This window comes from Dendrobates tinctorius, unplaced genomic scaffold, assembly GCF_039654945.1.
Source record: "Dendrobates tinctorius isolate UK_male_01 unplaced genomic scaffold, ASM3965494v1 ptg000418l, whole genome shotgun sequence".
NCBI lineage: Eukaryota > Metazoa > Chordata > Amphibia > Anura > Dendrobatidae > Dendrobates > Dendrobates tinctorius.
The window spans coordinates 238,367-256,724 of record NW_027362082.1 but is presented as its reverse complement, the minus strand read 5'-3'; the positions used below and the strand labels follow the sequence as shown (position 1 = coordinate 256,724).

Genomic DNA, 18,358 nt, shown 5'->3' with positions numbered 1-18,358 from the left:
TCCACCACTGACAGTCACAAGTGCAGTATCCACCACTGACAGTCACAAGTGCAGTATCCACCACTGACAATCACAAGTGCAGTATCCACCACTGACAATCACAAGTGCAGTATCCACCACTGACAGCCACAAGTGCAGTATCCACCACTGACAGCCACAAGTGCAGTATCCACCACTGACAGCCACAAGTGCAGTATCCACCACTGACAGTCACAAGTGCAGTATCCACCACTGACAGTCACAAGTGCAGCATCCACCACTGACAGTCACAAGTGCAGTATCCACCACTGACAGTCACAAGTGCAGTATCCACCACTGACAGTCACAAGTGCTGAATCCACCACTGACAGCCACAATTAAAGTGTCTAACCTGACAACCAGAGGACGATGCTCCTATGATGCTGATGTGAACTGTGTTATCACGTTCTTACCAAGTTCCAGAGGTTTCCAATCACCTGTAAAGCTTCGATGAAGGCTGGTGAACAATGAAGGTAATTGTCAGGAAGCTACAACCCTGACATATGTCCTGTGCATTAGGACAAGGACTGGTTATGGTGCTATGTTTAGCAAGGAAGAGTCATTTTAACCCTTGCTTTGCTGACCAAAGATGTCACACCTGTTCAAAGACCAGTGCCGATGGAGGATTCCAGAATATCCAAGGCGAGCCAATGTAAGCCCAGGTTTTTTTAAAGGTGAGATTGCACAGATATTAAAGCTGCATTTCATCTATAGACTTTGTTTCCTTATCAACATTTGAATTTATGGACTTTGATTTTATACACAACACGATTTCTACATCTATATGCTAGAGAAAAACTGTGTTTTTAAAAGAACCAAGAAGAAGACAGAAGACATCAAAATGAAGACCAGATGACATCAGATGATGATGACTGGACCTGAGATGCTTCAATTTAGACTTAGGGAAGTATAATTATACATATTTTATATGAATATTGTTCACGGCTTACCATAACATGAATTCACATCATTAAGTGCGTATAACAATAATCTGATGTTATTGATATTATTTTGTCACAGAAGAAGGAAAAAAGAAAGAAGATCTTGTAATATTTTGAGGGTTCCAATTAATGTCTGTCTCCCTCAAAAGGGGGAATTGTTAAATATTAATAATCCGTTAATTTCGTATAAGACTCAGTTCTGTACATTGCTTTAGCTGACATGACATAGGCTATTTTTGTAAGTTTGGCTCATGGTACAGGACAACTCCATATATACCTGGATCACGTGCTTTAGGAGACGTATATAATTCATAGCTCACTCTAGAGGTCGCTCGCTCCTTCCCTCACCATCATGAGACACAGACGCAAGATGTCATCTCTGCACGGACATAACTGAACAGCTGGTATGTTAATCCAACTCACATCCAGAGAAGCTACGCACTACAGGACACGTCTTTTCAGAGTTCCAGGAAAGAAGGTTACAAGCTTAGCTATGAACTAATGGACAATCTCTCTTTCTCCTATTTTTATGTTTTTCTGTAATAATCTTTTCTTTGATGGAAGAATCCAAATAAACCACTATATTTTTATCTGGTAACTAGTCCTGAGTATTTTACAAGACTCACATTATTTTACAGCGTTCCACATACCGCATTGGCGTGCGTTCCACATGCCGCATGCCGCATTGGCGTGCGTTCCACATGCCGCATTGGCGTGCGTTCCACATGCCGCATTGGCGTGCGTTCCACATGCCGCATGTGGGATTGGCGTGCGTTCCACATGCCGCATGTGGCTTTGGCGTGCGTTCCACATGCCGCATGTGGCTTTGGCGTGCGTTCCACATGCGGCTTTGGCGTGCGTTCCACAAGCCGCATGTGGCTTTGGCGTGCGTTCCACAAGCCGCATGTGGCTTTGGCGTGCGTTCCACAAGCCGCATGTGGCTTTGGCGTGCGTTCCACAAGCCGCATGTGGCTTTGGCGTGCGTTCCACATGCCGCATGTGGGATTGGCGTGCGTTCCACATGCCGCATGTGGGATTGGCGTGCGTTCCACATGCCGCATGTGGGATTGGCGTGCGTTCCACATGCCGCATGTGGGATTGGCGTGCGTTCCACATGCCGCATGTGGCTTTGGCGTGCGTTCCACATGCCGCATGTGGCTTTGGCGTGCGTTCCACATGCCGCATGTGGCTTTGGCGTGCGTTCCACATGCGGCATTGGCGTGCGTTCCACATGCCGCATGTGGCTTTGGCGTGCGTTCCACAAGCCGCATGTGGCTTTGGCGTGCGTTCCACAAGCCGCATGTGGCTTTGGCGTGCGTTCCACATGCCGGAAATAAAAGGCTGTGGACCGCGCGTCATCAAGCCAAATCGGTTGCATATTCTACTTCTATGTGGTTCAAGAAACCACAAGTTATTTTGGCGTGCGTTCCACTTACTGGAAACACTAGGTTGTGGAGTGCACGCCTCTGCCTCATGGGACACAATTAGTAGTTCGCCTTCATTTGAGTGTCGCAGATTTTTTCCTTGCGGCTCACGCACCTTTATGGCACCCTGGCGTGCGTTTCGACCACCGGAAGTACCATGGTATGTATTTCATACTCTCCCCCCCCCCCTTTAGCTCAGCACTATGGCCCCTCACCTCCTATCACAAGGATAAGTCCCCTTCCATGGGGGTGTGCAGGGCTTGTTTAGCACAGGGGGAGCTGTGGAAGGTCAGGGGGGAGTCTTGGGGATAGACTATTGTTAGCCCTTTAGGGTCTTGTAGGGCATTTTCTTCCCCTTGTCCTATATGGAGCATCCTGGACCCAGGATCTCCTTTTCCTCCCGCACCCCCTTCATGAATGGCTGAGCTTGTGCCTTTCCTCACTTATTGCTCTGGCATATTCCGGGTGGTAACTCTATTAATGTCATCCAGATTCCAGTCATTACTGTTATATGCAGCCAGAATCTGTCAGTCGCTGTTTGCAGGGTTCTGTGGGATTCTCCCAGATCCACAACGTGAGATTCTGGGACTTGCTGATTACAGTTCAGCCATTGCAAGTGGGAATCATTCCTCCTGATCGGGCTGTGCTCCTCACACCCCTTTATTTGTGACTTCACCCAAACATTTATATTCACTCACTCTGGGGGACACAAAATTGTTTTTATCCTACTATCTTACTAAAGGTTATGTTTTATCTCCCGTCCACCACACTCCAGCTGTGATGGAAATATATACATTTCATACAGATCTCACTTTCATATATCCTTATATACTGATATACACATTTTCATAGCTATCTTGAACCTTATAATCAATTGCTGAAAATGACCTACTAACCCCATGAGCCAGTCTGGAGAACCAGCATAGTCTCGTGGTAGCATTGTCTTGTGATATATCAGCCAGCCATGGGAAAGGAGGAAGTTGGACCAGATGCACTAGCTGATATCGGAGGTTTGCTGACATTGCAAGACAATGCATAAGAGTAAATCAAATGATGCTAAATCACCGTCATGTCGGACACTGCCATATAAGTTCATTTACTCAAATAGCCAATAGCATTAAAACACAAGCCTTATGTTAACTGACTAACCACTCCTTTCTGTATGTAATTATAAAACCATATACACGTATGTGCAATAAACCAGCAGAGTCCTGCTGGAGATACTGCTAACAATGTGTTTAGGGTGTCTTTTCTGTTGAGCGCTCAATGAGACTCTGTTCTAATTAGGACAGGCCGCAGCACACACAGAGATATATCTAAATTTCCATATCATCTGGCGCAGAGACGCGGGGCTGTGGACGAAACGCACGGGGACCCTGCTGACCAGAGAGACGGAGGTGCCGACTAAGGCCTTGGCTCATGGGGACGGAGATTTGCGCAACTCCATAAGTAAGGTAAGAAAATCTGGTTATCTTACCTGAATGTCCCCTGTGCCCAGTCCGGGTCTGTACCTCTAGCCGGGCAGGTGTGGTCACCACCGCATTCCCAGGTAGTGTAAAAGTCCACACCCTTATCCAAACCCTGGGATAAGCCAAGGTGTCTGCTTTGGGTCCTGTTTGTGTCTAGATCCGGGAGAGAGCTGGTGGAACGGTGATTGATTGTGCATGTGGTTGCTGGGAAACCGATATCTGAGAGATTCAACTTCCTCTGCTAAGTCCTCACAAATAAACCTGTACACAGGGAGGACAGGAGAGGCCTATCCAGGTATGGGTTGTGGGGGCTTAGAGAGATATCACTAGTCGAGTCTCCTATCAAGCTATCACATATACACCCATGCATCGGAAGGGACAGGAGCACCCAGATCGCCAGGCACGTGGTGGTGTTTAGCTTGGGGGAGATATCGCAAGCCAAATCACTTGACAGGTTGCCACCGATTCACCTGTACATCGGAAGGACAGGAGAGGCCGGCCAGGTACAGATGGTGGCAATTTTGTGGGAGTTATCACGGACTCCTGTTACCGGCGGGACGACCGGTACAGTGTGTTAACATTCCCGGGTGACCGAGCGCAGTACACCAAGTGTGATTGGCAGTTGTTGGTTACCAGAGCTGCTTGTGCTACGTGTCACTAAAGAGGGCCTCGATTTCATCCCAGACGTCTATATGTGCATCAACGAAGATCTGAAGCAGAAAGTTTTTTTCCTTTTCTTTTACACTTCCTCTTTTGCCCGTGGGGTGCGTCTCTGATATTTTTCATATTGTCACATTTGTTCTGTACTCTGCTTTTCCCTTGTTTTATCTTGCATTTGGTGGAAGTTTTTTACTGTAGTGTGAGAATTTTTGGGAATGCTGGGTTGTTGAATATATACCATTGTCTCAGTTTGCTTTTTTGTTTCCATTGTTCTCAAAAGATTTTACTGAGAGACGCAGGCAGAGGAAAGGGGAAGTGTGTGTATCCTCCATTTGTGCACGGACATTTTATTGTTGGAAGTTTTACTGAATTTTGGATTTTTTTATTTATTTTTGGAGTGTTCTTTCCAAGTTTTACCAACTTCCTGATTATTCTTTTTGTTTTCTTTTTTCTCCATTTTCTGAGTTTTTATTAGTTTTCCATTTTCTTTTGAAGTTTTTATAAATATTTTGTTTTTTTTTGCTTTTTTCTTTCCTTTTTAAGCAAGTTTAAAAAGGGTTGTGAAGTTTTTGAAGTTTTAATCACTTTTTTTTGAAGTTTTTGGAATAGACAGTGTTATTCAGAAAGTTATGTAGATTTACAGGGGCAGCTTTTAAGCTGCAGCATGGCATAATGTATTGAGAAGAAAAAAGGGAAGTTAGTTAGTTGAGCTGAATTGAAGTCCGAGTTTTATAAAGTGGCAGCGGATTTACAGCATAGAAGTACTGAGAGTTAGGTGAACAGGAAAGGATTATTTTTACGTGTACAAGAGAGAAAAAAGTGTTTTCAGCGGAATTCTAAGCTGTGCCGTCTGTGAGGCACCCCGCTCCCCCCCCCCCCTGGGAGAAGGCACAAGTCCAAGCATGCCTTCTCTGACTGCAGAAAAGGGGAAGGAGTGCGCTCCTCCTTCCCTCTCCTCCCATCTCTCTCCTCCCTCCATCTCCACTCCTCCCTCATCTATTTTTCCTCCTATATTTCCTCCTCCCTCATCTTTTCCCTCTGTCTTTCCTCCTCCCTCATCCCCCTCGTCTTCTCTTTCCCCTCCTCTTCTATCATCTCCCCACCTTTCCACTCTCTACTTTACCCCTCCCTGCTCCTCACCCTCTCTCCCACCTCTCAGTTCATTGTCACCAGCTAGGCCAGTGCCAAATCCAGAAAATGAGGTGTCCTTATCTCCACAGGGCACCCTCTCTAAAGAGCCAGCTATGATACCAGGAGAAGAAAGTGAAACACTCCCTACACATAACACCACAGGTGCCCCCCCAATACAACAGCTAGCAGAAGGGAGGTGTGAGTCATCAGCGTCTGCAGCTGCTGGGTCTTACAATGAGGATCCTAAGTGCCAGGCAGACCTGCAACCTTAGAAGGGGGTTGGATCACCCACACAATGTCACAGTTTCTCCTCTGATGAATATGAAGAGGGGACATCATACATGCTGCCCAGTACTAGGCGAAGAAACCCACAGACACCAAGAAGGCAGGGGCAGATACAGCCAGAACTCTTACATTATGTGCCCTTCACCCCTAGTCAGGTGTTCAGTATTCTGAAAAATCTGCCAAACCTAGATATGGACCCCATGCCATTTTACTGAAGAATGCAGCAGAGCCAGCAAACATATCTGCAATCTGAATTGATCTCTGGTCCATAATGGAATTAAAAGCAGGTGAAACACTCTGGCCAATCATGAAGGAACACTTCAAGCTTCCATCAGAATTAGATGTGCACTCCTGGGAGTCAGGATCAAAGCTAATTGAGCAGCTCAGAGAGTGGGCCAAAGCCAGACAAGCACTTAGCCTACATAACATGAGCCAGGCCGAGACAGAGTCTGTAGACAAGTTTCATGGCAGAGTGAGGCAAATATTCCAAGACTTAGGCTTCACTATTCATGATCAGATACACAGACAAATGTTGGCAGAGGCCTTTAGGCATGGACTAAGAGAACCAATCAAGAAGCTGCTGATAGTGATCAGGCCTGAGTACAGGTCAATAGCCGTAGATGCCCTGCTCGTAGTAGCCAGAAGAATTCAGTCCCACCCAGGAGTGCGCAAGACAGCCCCTCCTATGGTGGCCACCGATGTGGAAGAGCACCCACCCTGCAGGGACGGGAGACCCATCAGGTGTTACAACTGTGGCAACCTTGGTCATTTCCAGAACCAGTGCACAGCACCCCGGCAGCCCAGGACATCACGCAGGGGAATAGGCCAAGCAAGAAACACAGGAAACAGTGAAGAACCCTGTCTATAGGACAGAGGCAAGCCAGGTCCGCAAGACATCACGCTCCTAACATGTAAAACTCCATCAGCGGACCCAATACCTCAAATCTCCAGGGGTTGTCATATCTTTCCTTGTGGACACTGGTGCAGTCAGAAGTGTGATGAGGCATGTGGAACTCCCCGACCCCACCTGCCTATCAGAACACTATGTCTTGTGTGGGGATTGAAGGTCAAGTCAGACATTCCCAGCTTAGGGCCCCGTCACACATAGCGACTCACCAGCGATCCCGACAACGATATCACCTTGTCAGGATCGCTGGTGTGTCGCTACATGATCGCTGGTGAGCTGTCAAACAGGCAGCTTCACCAGCGATCAGTATCAGCGACACGCGGGTAACAAGCGACGCATGTCGCTTAGTTTACCCGCATTATATCTTAGTTACCAGCGTGCTGATGCAGGGAGCTGGTAACCAAGGTACACTTCGGGCTTCTAAGGGGCGCGCCCCTTAGAAACCTGATGTGTACCTTGGTTACCAGCTCCAGTTCGCTGGTCTCCCGCCTGTCACACGCAGCGATGCGTGCTGGCCAGCGGGAGACCAGCGACCCCAAAAATGTCCAGATGTTTCAACAACGATCAGCGATACCCGGCAGGGGGCCAGTCACTGATAGCTGTCACACACAACGATCTCGCTGGTGAGATGGCTGTTGCGTCACAAAACTTGTGACTCAGCAGCGATCTCGCTAGCGAGATCGCTATATGTGATGGGGGCTTTACAAGCCCCTGAGCCCTGAGCGTGTGGACACAGCCAGGACACCCCATCCTGTTTCAGTTTATGGTGGAGACCAGCCCACCCCACCTGATGAGACAAATTGACATGACATTTTCTCCACCTCTGACCCAAGAAGAATCCATCATGCTGGTTGCCCTGCAAGAGCCTCGAACAACCGGTGCAAGCCTACTCAAGGAGTAGGAAACGACCTATGCCAAAACATGGTATCCATCCACAGACAGCTGTTTCGGGGTATTGCCCCTCATCAGTGTGGAGTAGGAAAATGGCCAGTAGGAGCAATGTCTAGAGGCATAGGTGGTTTCCTTCATTGGAGACTGCCCTTCCCGTGGTAGTTCCTTCCCGAGGAAAGACCTGGCTAGTCATTGCTTGCATTGAGAAACATGTGATGGTGTCTCCACGGCTTGTGTTTTGCATGTTTTTACATATTTCCCATAAGGGATGGGGGCATTGCTCTAGAATCACTGCGTTGAGAAACATGTGATGGTGTCTCCGCAGTGTTGGATGTTGATCTCCATGAGTTCATTCATCCTCATTTTTCACAGTCTTCTACTAGACATTGCTCCTACATTGCTCTGCCCCCGTCCGCCACGCACCAGCTCCGGCTCTGCCCCCGTCCGCCACGCACCAGCTCCGGCTCTGCCCCCGTCCACCAGGGCTGTGGAGTCGGAGTCAGTGCTCATTTTGGTGGAGTCGGTATAAAATGGACTGACTCCGACTCCTAAAATATATAATAAATTGGGTACAGTAGTTTAATGCAGAATGTGCTGAATATTTTTTCATAGGAATTTGGGAAAGTTATGAAATGTCCTATAAATGGCTGTTCTATTCCTGATCTAAGGCTACATTCACACACAGCGTTTTCCCTGTTTTTTGAGGATACGTTTTTCAGTTGCCAAAGCAGATCAGCTTTTTAATAAACCGCATCACCTGAAAGGTTTTTGAGCTCATAGATAATGTTTTCAATAGCAAAAGCAGATTAGAAATCTGCTCTATCCATTTATCCATATCTGTCTATCCATATCATATCTGTACCAAAAAGAATGAAAGCCGGATAGCACACAGACTAACACTCCTTTTTTTTAGCACCAGTCAGGTCCACCTCATAGCTGCCCAAAAGGACGCCCAGGACAGGCATTGCTCGTCTTCAGTAACACATCAACATCAATTGATAGTTGGAATAAATAGACTGCATTCATCAACACATCTTCTTAAGGTGCAGGCTTTATTTTCAAGTGTAGGGGTGTGCAGTATGAGGTTCTGCAGCAGCTGAGGTGTGCAGTATGAAATTCTGCGGAACAGTATGAGGTTCTGCCCCCCCCCCAGGTTTGATCCTGGCTACGCCCATAGTGTGAATGTAGCCTGAGGATCTAGGCTTTATCTTAGCCGAGATAAGTCATAGTGTGTGTGTGTATGTATATATATATATATATATATATATATATATATATATATATATACACATATACACACACAGTACAGACCAAAAGACTCTTGGTCTTCCTTTCCTGGGGCGGTCCTCATGTGAGCCAGTTTCTTTGTAGCGCTTGATGGTTTTTGCCAGTGCACTTGGGGACACTTTCAAAGTTTTCCCAATTTTTTGGACTGACTGACCTTCATTTCTTAAAGTAATGATGGCCACTCGTTTTTCTTTACTCAGCTGCTTTTTTCTTGCCATAATACAAATTCTAACAGTCTATTCAGTAGGACTATAAGGCAAGAAATCCCACTTATTAAACCTGACAGGGCACACCTGTGAAGTGAAAACCATTTCCGGTGACTACCTCTTGAAGCTCATCAAGAGAATGCCAAGAGTGTGCAAAGCAGAAGAACCTAGAATATAAGACATATTTTCAGTTGTTTCACACTTTTTTCTTAATTATATAATTCCACATGTGTTAATTCATAGTTTTGATGCCTTCAGAGTGAATCTACAATTTTCATAGTCATGAAATAAAGAAAACTCTTTGAATGAGAAGGTGTGACCAAACTTTGGTCTGTACTGTGTGTAATCGATATTGTACAGTGTATTACATATTTACAATTTATTACAGTTTTTTGTGTTCTAAAGTTGTATTCCAATAAATAGATATTCTGTTCTATCTAAATATCTTGATTATTGGATCACAGAAATGATTAAATGTCTGATGTTCACATTGTACTACATTTTTCACTTAAATATAAGCAATATATGTGGGAGGTGGAGTCGGTGTAAGGGAAATTGAGGAGTTGGAGTCGCAGGTTTGGCTTACCGACTCCACAGCCCTGCCGTCCACCACACTCCAGCTCTGCCCCCGTCCGCCACGCACCAGCTCCGGCTCTGCCCCCGTCCACCACACTCCAGCTCTGCCCCCGTCCGCCACGCACCAGCTCCGGCTCTGCTCCCGTCCACCACACTCCAGCTCTGCCCCCGTCCGCCACGCTCCAGCTGTGGCTCTGCCCCCGTCCGCCACACTCCAGCTCTGCCCCCGTCCGCCACACTCCAGCTCTGCCCCCGTCCGCCACACTCCAGCTCTGCCCCCGTCCGCCACACTCCAGCTCTGCCCCCGTCCGCCACACTCCAGCTCTGCCCCCGTCCGCCACACTCCAGCTCTGCCCCCGTCCGCCACACTCCAGCTCTGCCCCCGTCCGCCACACTCCAGCTCTGCCCCCGTCCGCCACACTCCAGCTCTACTCCCATCCGCCACGCACCAGCTCCGGCTCTACTCCCATCCGCCACGCACCAGCTCCGGCTCTACTCCCATCCGCCACGCACCAGCTCCGGCTCTACTCCCATCCGCCACGCACCAGCTCCGGCTCTACTCCCATCCGCCACGCACCAGCTCCGGCTCTACTCCCATCCGCCACGCACCAGCTCCGGCTCTGCCCCCGTCCACCACACTCCAGCTCTGCCCCCGTCCGCCACGCACCAGCTCCGGCTCTGCCCCCGTCCACCACACTCCAGCTCTGGCTCTACTCCCATCCGCCACGCACCAGCTCCGGCTCTACTCCCATCCGCCACGCACCAGCTCCGGCTCTGCCCCCGTCCACCACACTCCAGCTCTGCCCCCGTCCGCCACGCACCAGCTCCAGCTCTGCTCCCGTCCGCCACGCACCAGCTCTGGCCCCGTCCACCACACTCCAGCTCTGCCCCCGTCCGCCACACTCCAGCTGTGGCTCTGCCCCCGTCCACCACGCACCAGCTGTGGCTCTGCCCCCGTCCACCACGCACCAGCTCTGGCTCTGCCCCCGTCCGCCACGCACCAGCTGTGGCTCTGCCCCCGCCCGCCACACTCCAGCTGTGGCTCTGCCCCCGTCCGCCACACTCCAGCTGTGGCTCTGCCCCCGTCCGCCACACTCCAGCTCCGGCTCTGCTCCCGTCCGCTACGCACCAGCTCCGGCTCTGCTCCCGTCCGCCACGCACCAGCTCTGGCACTGCCCCCGTCCGCCACACTCCAGCTCTGGCCCCGTCCGCCACTCTCTAGCTCTGCCCCCGTCCGCCACGCACCAGCTCCGGCTCTGCTCCCGTCCGCCACACTCTAGCTCTGCCCCCGTCCGCCACGCACCAGCTCCGGCTCTGCTCCCGTCCGCCACGCACCAGCTCTGGCACTGCCCCCGTCCACCACACTCCAGCTCTGCCCCCGTCCGCCACACTCTAGCTCTGCCCCCGTCCGCCACGCACCAGCTCCGGCTCTGCTCCCGTCCGCCACACTCTAGCTCTGCCCCCGTCCGCCACGCACCAGCTCCTGCTCTGCTCCCGTCCGCCACGCACCAGCTCTGCCCCCGTCCGCCACACTCCAGCTGTGGCTCTGCCCCCATCCGCCACACTCCAGCTGTGGCTCTGCCCCCATCCGCCACACTCCAGCTGTGGCTCTGCCCCCATCCGCCACACTCCAGCTCCGGCTCTGCTCCCGTCCGCTACGCACCAGCTCCGGCTCTGCTCCCGTCCGCCACGCACCAGCTCTGGCACTGCCCCCGTCCACCACACTCCAGCTCTGCCCCCGTCCGCCACACTCTAGCTCTGCCCCCGTCCGCCACACTCCAGCTCCGGCTCTGCTCCCGTCCGCCACGCACCAGCTCCGGCTCTGCTCCCGTCCGCCACGCACCAGCTCTGCCCCCGTCCGCCACACTCCAGCTGTGGCTCTGCCCCCATCCGCCACGCACCAGCTCCGGCTCTGCTCCCGTCCGCCACGCACCAGCTGTGGCTCTACCCCCGTCCGCCAAACTCCAGCTGTGGCTCTGCCCCCGTCCGCCACGCACCAGCTCTGGCTCTGCCCCCCCCACACTCTCTCTCCACACACCGTCTCCCTTCTGTCCTCTGCGGGGTGTCGGCCGCTCCCTCCTGTGCTGCGCGCTCTCCACACTGCTCTCCTGTTGCTCCACAACATCGATGATCTGTAATACCGGAAGTGAGCCGCTTCTACTTCCGGTTACAGCTGTTAAAAAAAAAGGTAGAGGCTAAATCCAAGTCGGCTTGGAGCTGTGCTGACGTCATGCCCATGTGACCAGAAGGGGCGGGGCCTCCTCCTCCATAGAGCAGAGCAGCAGACAGGAACCTGCCGGTGTCATAGCAGGTAAGTGGATGTTCATGCACGAGCTGGGAGGGGGTGATGTTGCTTGCATGGGGCTGCATGCTGGAGGGGGGTCTGCCTGGGGAGAAGGGGGTGATGTTGCTTGCATGGGGCTGCGTGTGCATGCTGGAGGGGGGTCTGCCTGGGAAGAAGGGGGTGATGTTGCTTGCATGGGGCTGCGTGTGCATGCTGGAGGGGGGGCTGCTTGGGGAGAAGGTGGCGATGTTGCTTGCATGGGGCTGCATGTGCATGCTGGAGGGGGGGTCTGCCTGGGGAGGTGGTGATGTTGCTTGCATGGGGCTGCATGCTGGAGGGGGGTCTGCCTGGGGAGAAGGGGGTGATGTTGCTTGCATGGGGCTGCGTGTGCATGCTGGAGGGGGGTCTGCCTGGGAAGAAGGGGGTGATGTTGCTTGCATGGGGCTGCGTGTGCATGCTGGAGGGGGGGCTGCTTGGGGAGAAGGTGGCGATGTTGCTTGCATGGGGCTGCATGTGCATGCTGGAGGGGGGTCTGCCTGGGAAGAAGGGGGTGATGTTGCTTGCATGGGGCTGCGTGTGCATGCTGGAGGGGGGTCTGCCTGGGAAGAAGGAGGTGATGTTGCTTGCATGGGGCTGCGTGTGCATGCTGGAGGGGGGGCTGCTTGGGGAGAAGGTGGCGATGTTGCTTGCATGGGGCTGCATGTGCATGCTGGAGGGGGGTCTGCCTGGGAAGAAGGGGGTGATGTTGCTTGCATGGGGCTGCGTGTGCATGCTGGAGGGGGGGCTGCTTGGGGAGAAGGAGGTGATGTTGCTTGCATGGGGCTGCGTGTGCATGCTGGATGGGGGGTCTGCCTGGGGAGAAGGGGGTGATGTTGTTTGCATGGGGCTGCGTGTGCATGCTGGAGGGGGGTCTGCCTGGGGAGAAGGGGGTGATGTTGTTTGCATGGGGCTGCGTGTGCATGCTGGAGGGGGGTCTGCCTGGGGAGAAGGGGGTGATGTTGCTTGCATGGGGCTGCGTGTGCATGCTGGAGGGGGGGCTGCTTGGGGAGAAGGAGGTGATGTTGCTTGCATGGGGCTGCATGTGCATGCTGGAGGGGGGTCTGCCTGGGGAGAAGGTGGCGATGTTGCTTGCATGGGGCTGCATGTGCATGCTGGAGGGGGGTCTGCCTGGGGAGAAGGGGGTGATGTTGCTTGCATGGGGCTGCATGTGCATGCTGGAGGGGGGTCTGCCTGGGAAGAAGGGGGTGATGTTGCTTGCATGGGGCTGCGTGTGCATGCTGGAGGGGGGGCTGCTTGGGGAGAAGGTGGCGATGTTGCTTGCATGGGGCTGCATGTGCATGCTGGAGGGGGGTCTGCCTGGGAAGAAGGGGGTGATGTTGCTTGCATGGGGCTGCGTGTGCATGCTGGAGGGGGGTCTGCCTGGGAAGAAGGAGGTGATGTTGCTTGCATGGGGCTGCGTGTGCATGCTGGAGGGGGGGCTGCTTGGGGAGAAGGTGGCGATGTTGCTTGCATGGGGCTGCATGTGCATGCTGGAGGGGGGTCTGCCTGGGAAGAAGGGGGTGATGTTGCTTGCATGGGGCTGCGTGTGCATGCTGGAGGGGGGGCTGCTTGGGGAGAAGGAGGTGATGTTGCTTGCATGGGGCTGCATGTGCATGCTGGAGGGGGGTCTGCCTGGGGAGAAGGTGGCGATGTTGCTTGCATGGGGCTGCGTGTGCATGCTGGAGGGGGGTCTGCCTGGGGAGAAGGGGGTGATGTTGCTTGCATGGGGCTGCGTGTGCATGCTGGAGGGGGGGCTGCTTGGGGAGAAGGAGGTGATGTTGCTTGCATGGCGCTGCGTGTGCATGCTGGAGGGGGGTCTGCCTGGGGAGAAGGGGGTGATGTTGCTTGCATGGGGCTGCATGCTGGAGGAGGGTCTGCCTGGGGAGAAGGGGGTGATGTTGCTTGCATGGGGCTGCGTGTGCATGCTGGAGGGGGGCTGCTTGGGGAGAAGGAGGTGATGTTGCTTGCATGGCGCTGCGTGTGCATGCTGGAGGGGGGTCTGCCTGGGGAGAAGGGGGTGATGTTGCTTGCATGGGGCTGCATGTGCATGCTGGAGGGGGGGCTGCTTGGGGAGAAGGGGGCGATGTTGCTTGCATGGGGCTGCATGTGCATGCTGGAGGGGGGTCTGCCTGGGGAGAAGGGGGTGATGTTGCTTGCATGGGGCTGCATGTGCATGCTGGAGGAGGGTCTGCCTGGGGAGAAGGGGGCGATGTTGCTTGCATGGGGCTGCATGTGCATGCTGGAGGGGGGGCTGCTTGGGGAGAAGGAGGTGATGTTGCTTGCATGGCGCTGCGTGTGCATGCTGGAGGGGGGGTCTGCCTGGGGAGAAGGGGGTGATGTTGCTTGCATGGGGCTGCATGCTGGAGGAGGGTCTGCCTGGGGAGAAGGGGGTGATGTTGCTTGCATGGGGCTGCGTGTGCATGCTGGAGGGGGGTCTGCCTGGGGAGAAGGGGGTGATGTTTCTTGCATGGGGCTGCGTGTGCATGCTGGAGGGGGGGCTGCTTGGGGAGAAGGAGGTGATGTTGCTTGTATGGGGCTGCATGTGCATGCTGGAGGGGGGGCTGCCTGGGGAGAAGGGGGTGATGTTTCTTGCATGGGGCTGCGTGTGCATGCTGGAGGGGGGGCTGCTTGGGGAGAAGGAGGTGATGTTGCTTGCATGGGGCTGCGTGTGCATGCTGGAGGGGGGGCTGCTTGGGGAGAAGGGGGTGATGTTGCTTGCATGGGGCTGCATGTGCATGCTGGAGGGGGGTCTGCCTGGGGAGAAGGAGGTGATGTTTCTTGCATGGGGCTGCGTGTGCATGCTGGAGGGGGGGCTGCTTGGGGAGAAGGAGGTGATGTTGCTTGCATGGGGCTGCATGTGCATGCTGGAGGGGGGTCTGCCTGGGGAGAAGGTGGCGATGTTGCTTGCATGGGGCTGCATGTGCATGCTGGAGGGGGGTCTGCCTGGGGAGAAGGGGGTGATGTTGCTTGCATGGGGCTGCATGTGCATGCTGGAGGGGGGTCTGCCTGGGAAGAAGGGGGTGATGTTGCTTGCATGGGGCTGCGTGTGCATGCTGGAGGGGGGTCTGCCTGGGAAGAAGGGGGTGATGTTGCTTGCATGGGGCTGCGTGTGCATGCTGGAGGGGGGTCTGCCTGGGGAGAAGGGGGCGATGTTGCTTGCATGGGGCTGCGTGTGCATGCTGGAGGGGGGGCTGCTTGGGGAGAAGGAGGTGATGTTGCTTGCATGGGGCTGCATGTGCATGCTGGAGGGGGGTCTGCCTGGGGAGAAGGTGGCGATGTTGCTTGCATGGGGCTGCATGTGCATGCTGGAGGGGGGTCTGCCTGGGGAGAAGGGGGTGATGTTGCTTGCATGGGGCTGCATGTGCATGCTGGAGGGGGGTCTGCCTGGGAAGAAGGGGGTGATGTTGCTTGCATGGGGCTGCGTGTGCATGCTGGAGGGGGGTCTGCCTGGGGAGAAGGGGGTGATGTTGCTTGCATGGGGCTGCGTATGCATGCTGGAGGGGGGCTGCCTGGGGAGAAGGGGGCGATGTTGCTTGCATGGGGCTGCATGTGCATGCTGGAGGGGGGTTTGCCTGGGGAGAAGGGGGTGATGTTGTTTGCATGGCGCTGCGTGTGCATGCTGGAGGGGGGTCTGCCTGGGGAGAAGGGGGTGATGTTGCTTGCATGGGGCTGCGTGTGCATGCTGGAGGGGGGTCTGCCTGGGGAGAAGGGGGTGATGTTTCTTGCATGGGGCTGCGTGTGCATGCTGGAGGGGGGGCTGCTTGGGGAGAAGGAGGTGATGTTGCTTGTATGGGGCTGCATGTGCATGCTGGAGGGGGGGCTGCCTGGGGAGAAGGGGGTGATGTTTCTTGCATGGGGCTGCGTGTGCATGCTGGAGGGGGGGCTGCTTGGGGAGAAGGAGGTGATGTTGCTTGCATGGGGCTGCGTGTGCATGCTGGAGGGGGGTCTGCCTGGGGAGAAGGGGGTGATGTTGCTTGCATGGGGCTGCGTGTGCATGCTGGAGGGGGGTCTGCCTGGGGAGAAGTGGGCGATGTTGCTTGCATGGGGCTGCATGTGCATGCTGGAGGGGGTCTGCCTGGGGAGAAGGGGGTGATGCTTGCATGGGGCTGCATGTGCATGCTGGAGGGGGGTTTGCCTGGGGAGAAGGGGGTGATGTTGTTTGCATGGTGCTGCATGCTGAAGGGGGGTCTGCCTGGGAAGAAGGGGGTGATGTTGCTTGCATGGGGCTGCGTGTGCATGCTGGAGGGGGGTCTGCCTGGGGAGAAGAGGGTGATGTTGCTTGCATGGGGCTGCGTGTGCATGCTGGAGGGGGGGCTGCTTGGGGAGAAGGGGGTGATGTTGCTTGCATGGGGCTGCATGTGCATGCTGGGGGGGTCTGCCTGGGGAGAAGGGGATGATGTTGCTTGCATGGGGCTGCGTGTGTATGCTGGAGGGGGGTCTGCCTGGGGAGAAGGGGGTGATGTTGCTTGCATGGGGCTGCGTGTGCATGCTGGAGGGGGGTCTGCCTGGGGAGAAGGGGGTGATGTTGCTTGCATGGGGCTGCGTGTGCATGCTGGAGGGGGGGTCTGCCTGGGGAGAAGGAGGTGATGTTGCTTGCATGGGGCTGCGTGTGCATGCTGGAGGGGGGTCTGCCTGGGGAGAAGGGGGTGATGTTGCTTGCATGGGGCTGCGTGTGCATGCTGGAGGGGGGGCTGCTTGGGGAGAAGGGGGTGATGTTTCTTGCATGGGGCTGCGTGTGCATGCTGGAGGGGGGCTGCTTGGGGAGAAGGAGGTGATGTTGCTTGCATGGGGCTGCGTATGCATGCTGGAGGGGGGTCTGCCTGTGGAGAAGGGGGTGATGTTGCTTACATGGGGCTGCGTGTGCATGCTGGAGGGGGGCTGCTTAGGGAGAAGGAGGTGATGTTGCTTGCATGGGGCTGCGTGTGCATGCTGGAGGGTGGGCTGCTTGGGGAGAAGGAGGTGATGTTGCTTGCATGGGGCTGCGTGTGCATGCTGGAGGGGGGCTGCTTGGGGAGATGGAGGTGATGTTTGCATGGGGCTGCATGTGCATGCTGGAGGGGGGGGCTGCCTGGGGAGTAGGGGGTGATGTTTCTTGCATGGGGCTGCATGTGCATGCTGGAGGGGGGGCTGCTTGGGGAGAAGGAGGTGATGTTGCTTGCATGGGGCTGCGTGTGCATGCTGGAGGGGGGTCTGCCTGGGGAGAAGGGGGTGATGTTGTTTGCATGGGGCTGCGTGTGCATGCTGGAGGGGGGCTGCTTGGGGAGAAAGAGGTGATGTTTGCATGGGGCTGCATGTGCATGCTGGAGGGGGGGTCTGCCTGGGGAGTAGGGGGTGATGTTGCTTGTATGGGGCTGCGTGTGCATGCTGGAGGGGGGGCTGCTTGCATGGGGCTGCATGTGCATGCTGGAGGAGGGTCTGCCTGGGGAGAAGGAGGTGATGTTTCTTGCATGGGGCTGCATGTGCATGCTGGAGGGGGGGTCTGCCTGGGGAGAAGGAGGTGATGTTGCTTGCATGGGGCTGCGTGTGCATGCTGGAGGGGGGGTCTGCCTGGGGAGAAGGAGGTGATGTTGTTTGCATGGGGCTGCGTGTGCATGCTGGAGGGGGGCTGCTTGGGGAGAAGGAGGTGATGTTTGCATGGGGCTGCATGTGCATGCTGGAGGGGGGTCTGCCTGGGGAGAAGGGGGTGATGTTGCTTGTATGGGGCTGCGTGTGCATGCTGGAGGGGGGGCTGCTTGCATGGGGCTGCATGTGCATGCTGGAGGAGGGTCTGCCTGGGGAGAAGGAGGTGATGTTTCTTGCATGGGGCTGCATGTGCATGCTGGAGGGGGGTCTGCCTGGGGAGAAGGAGGTGATGTTGCTTGCATGGGGCTGCGTGTGCATGCTGGAGGGGGGGTCTGCCTGGGGAGAAGGAGGTGATGTTGTTTGCATGGGGCTGCGTGTGCATGCTGGAGGGGGGCTGCTTGGGGAGAAGGAGGTGATGTTTGCATGGGGCTGCATGTGCATGCTGGAGGGGGGTCTGCCTGGGGAGAAGGGGGTGATGTTGCTTGTATGGGGCTGCGTGTGCATGCTGGAGGGGGGGCTGCTTGCATGGGGCTGCATGTGCATGCTGGAGGAGGGTCTGCCTGGGGAGAAGGAGGTGATGTTTCTTGCATGGGGCTGCATGTGCATGCTGGAGGGGGGGGTCTGCCTGGGGAGAAGGAGGTGATGTTGCTTGCATGGGGCTGCGTGTGCATGCTGGAG

General features: G+C 54.9%; 1 protein-coding gene across 2 annotated transcripts in view; it reads right to left on the bottom strand.

Moving 5' to 3' along the window:
• The window catches only part of LOC141076494 (uncharacterized), a 40,198-nt gene extending 28,218 nt beyond the window's left edge, over positions 1 to 11,980 (bottom strand). The window contains exon 1 of one of the 2 annotated variants that reach the window (XM_073563979.1): positions 11,834 to 11,980. In XM_073563979.1, the coding sequence (XP_073420080.1) occupies positions 11,834 to 11,920 (87 nt within the window). In that variant the 5' untranslated portion in view covers positions 11,921 to 11,980. Of the gene's footprint in view, positions 1 to 9,306; positions 9,867 to 11,833 lie in introns of those variants that run through there. The other variant, XM_073563980.1, reaches the window with a different exon arrangement.
• Between the last annotated feature and the right edge of the window lie 6,378 nt (positions 11,981 to 18,358).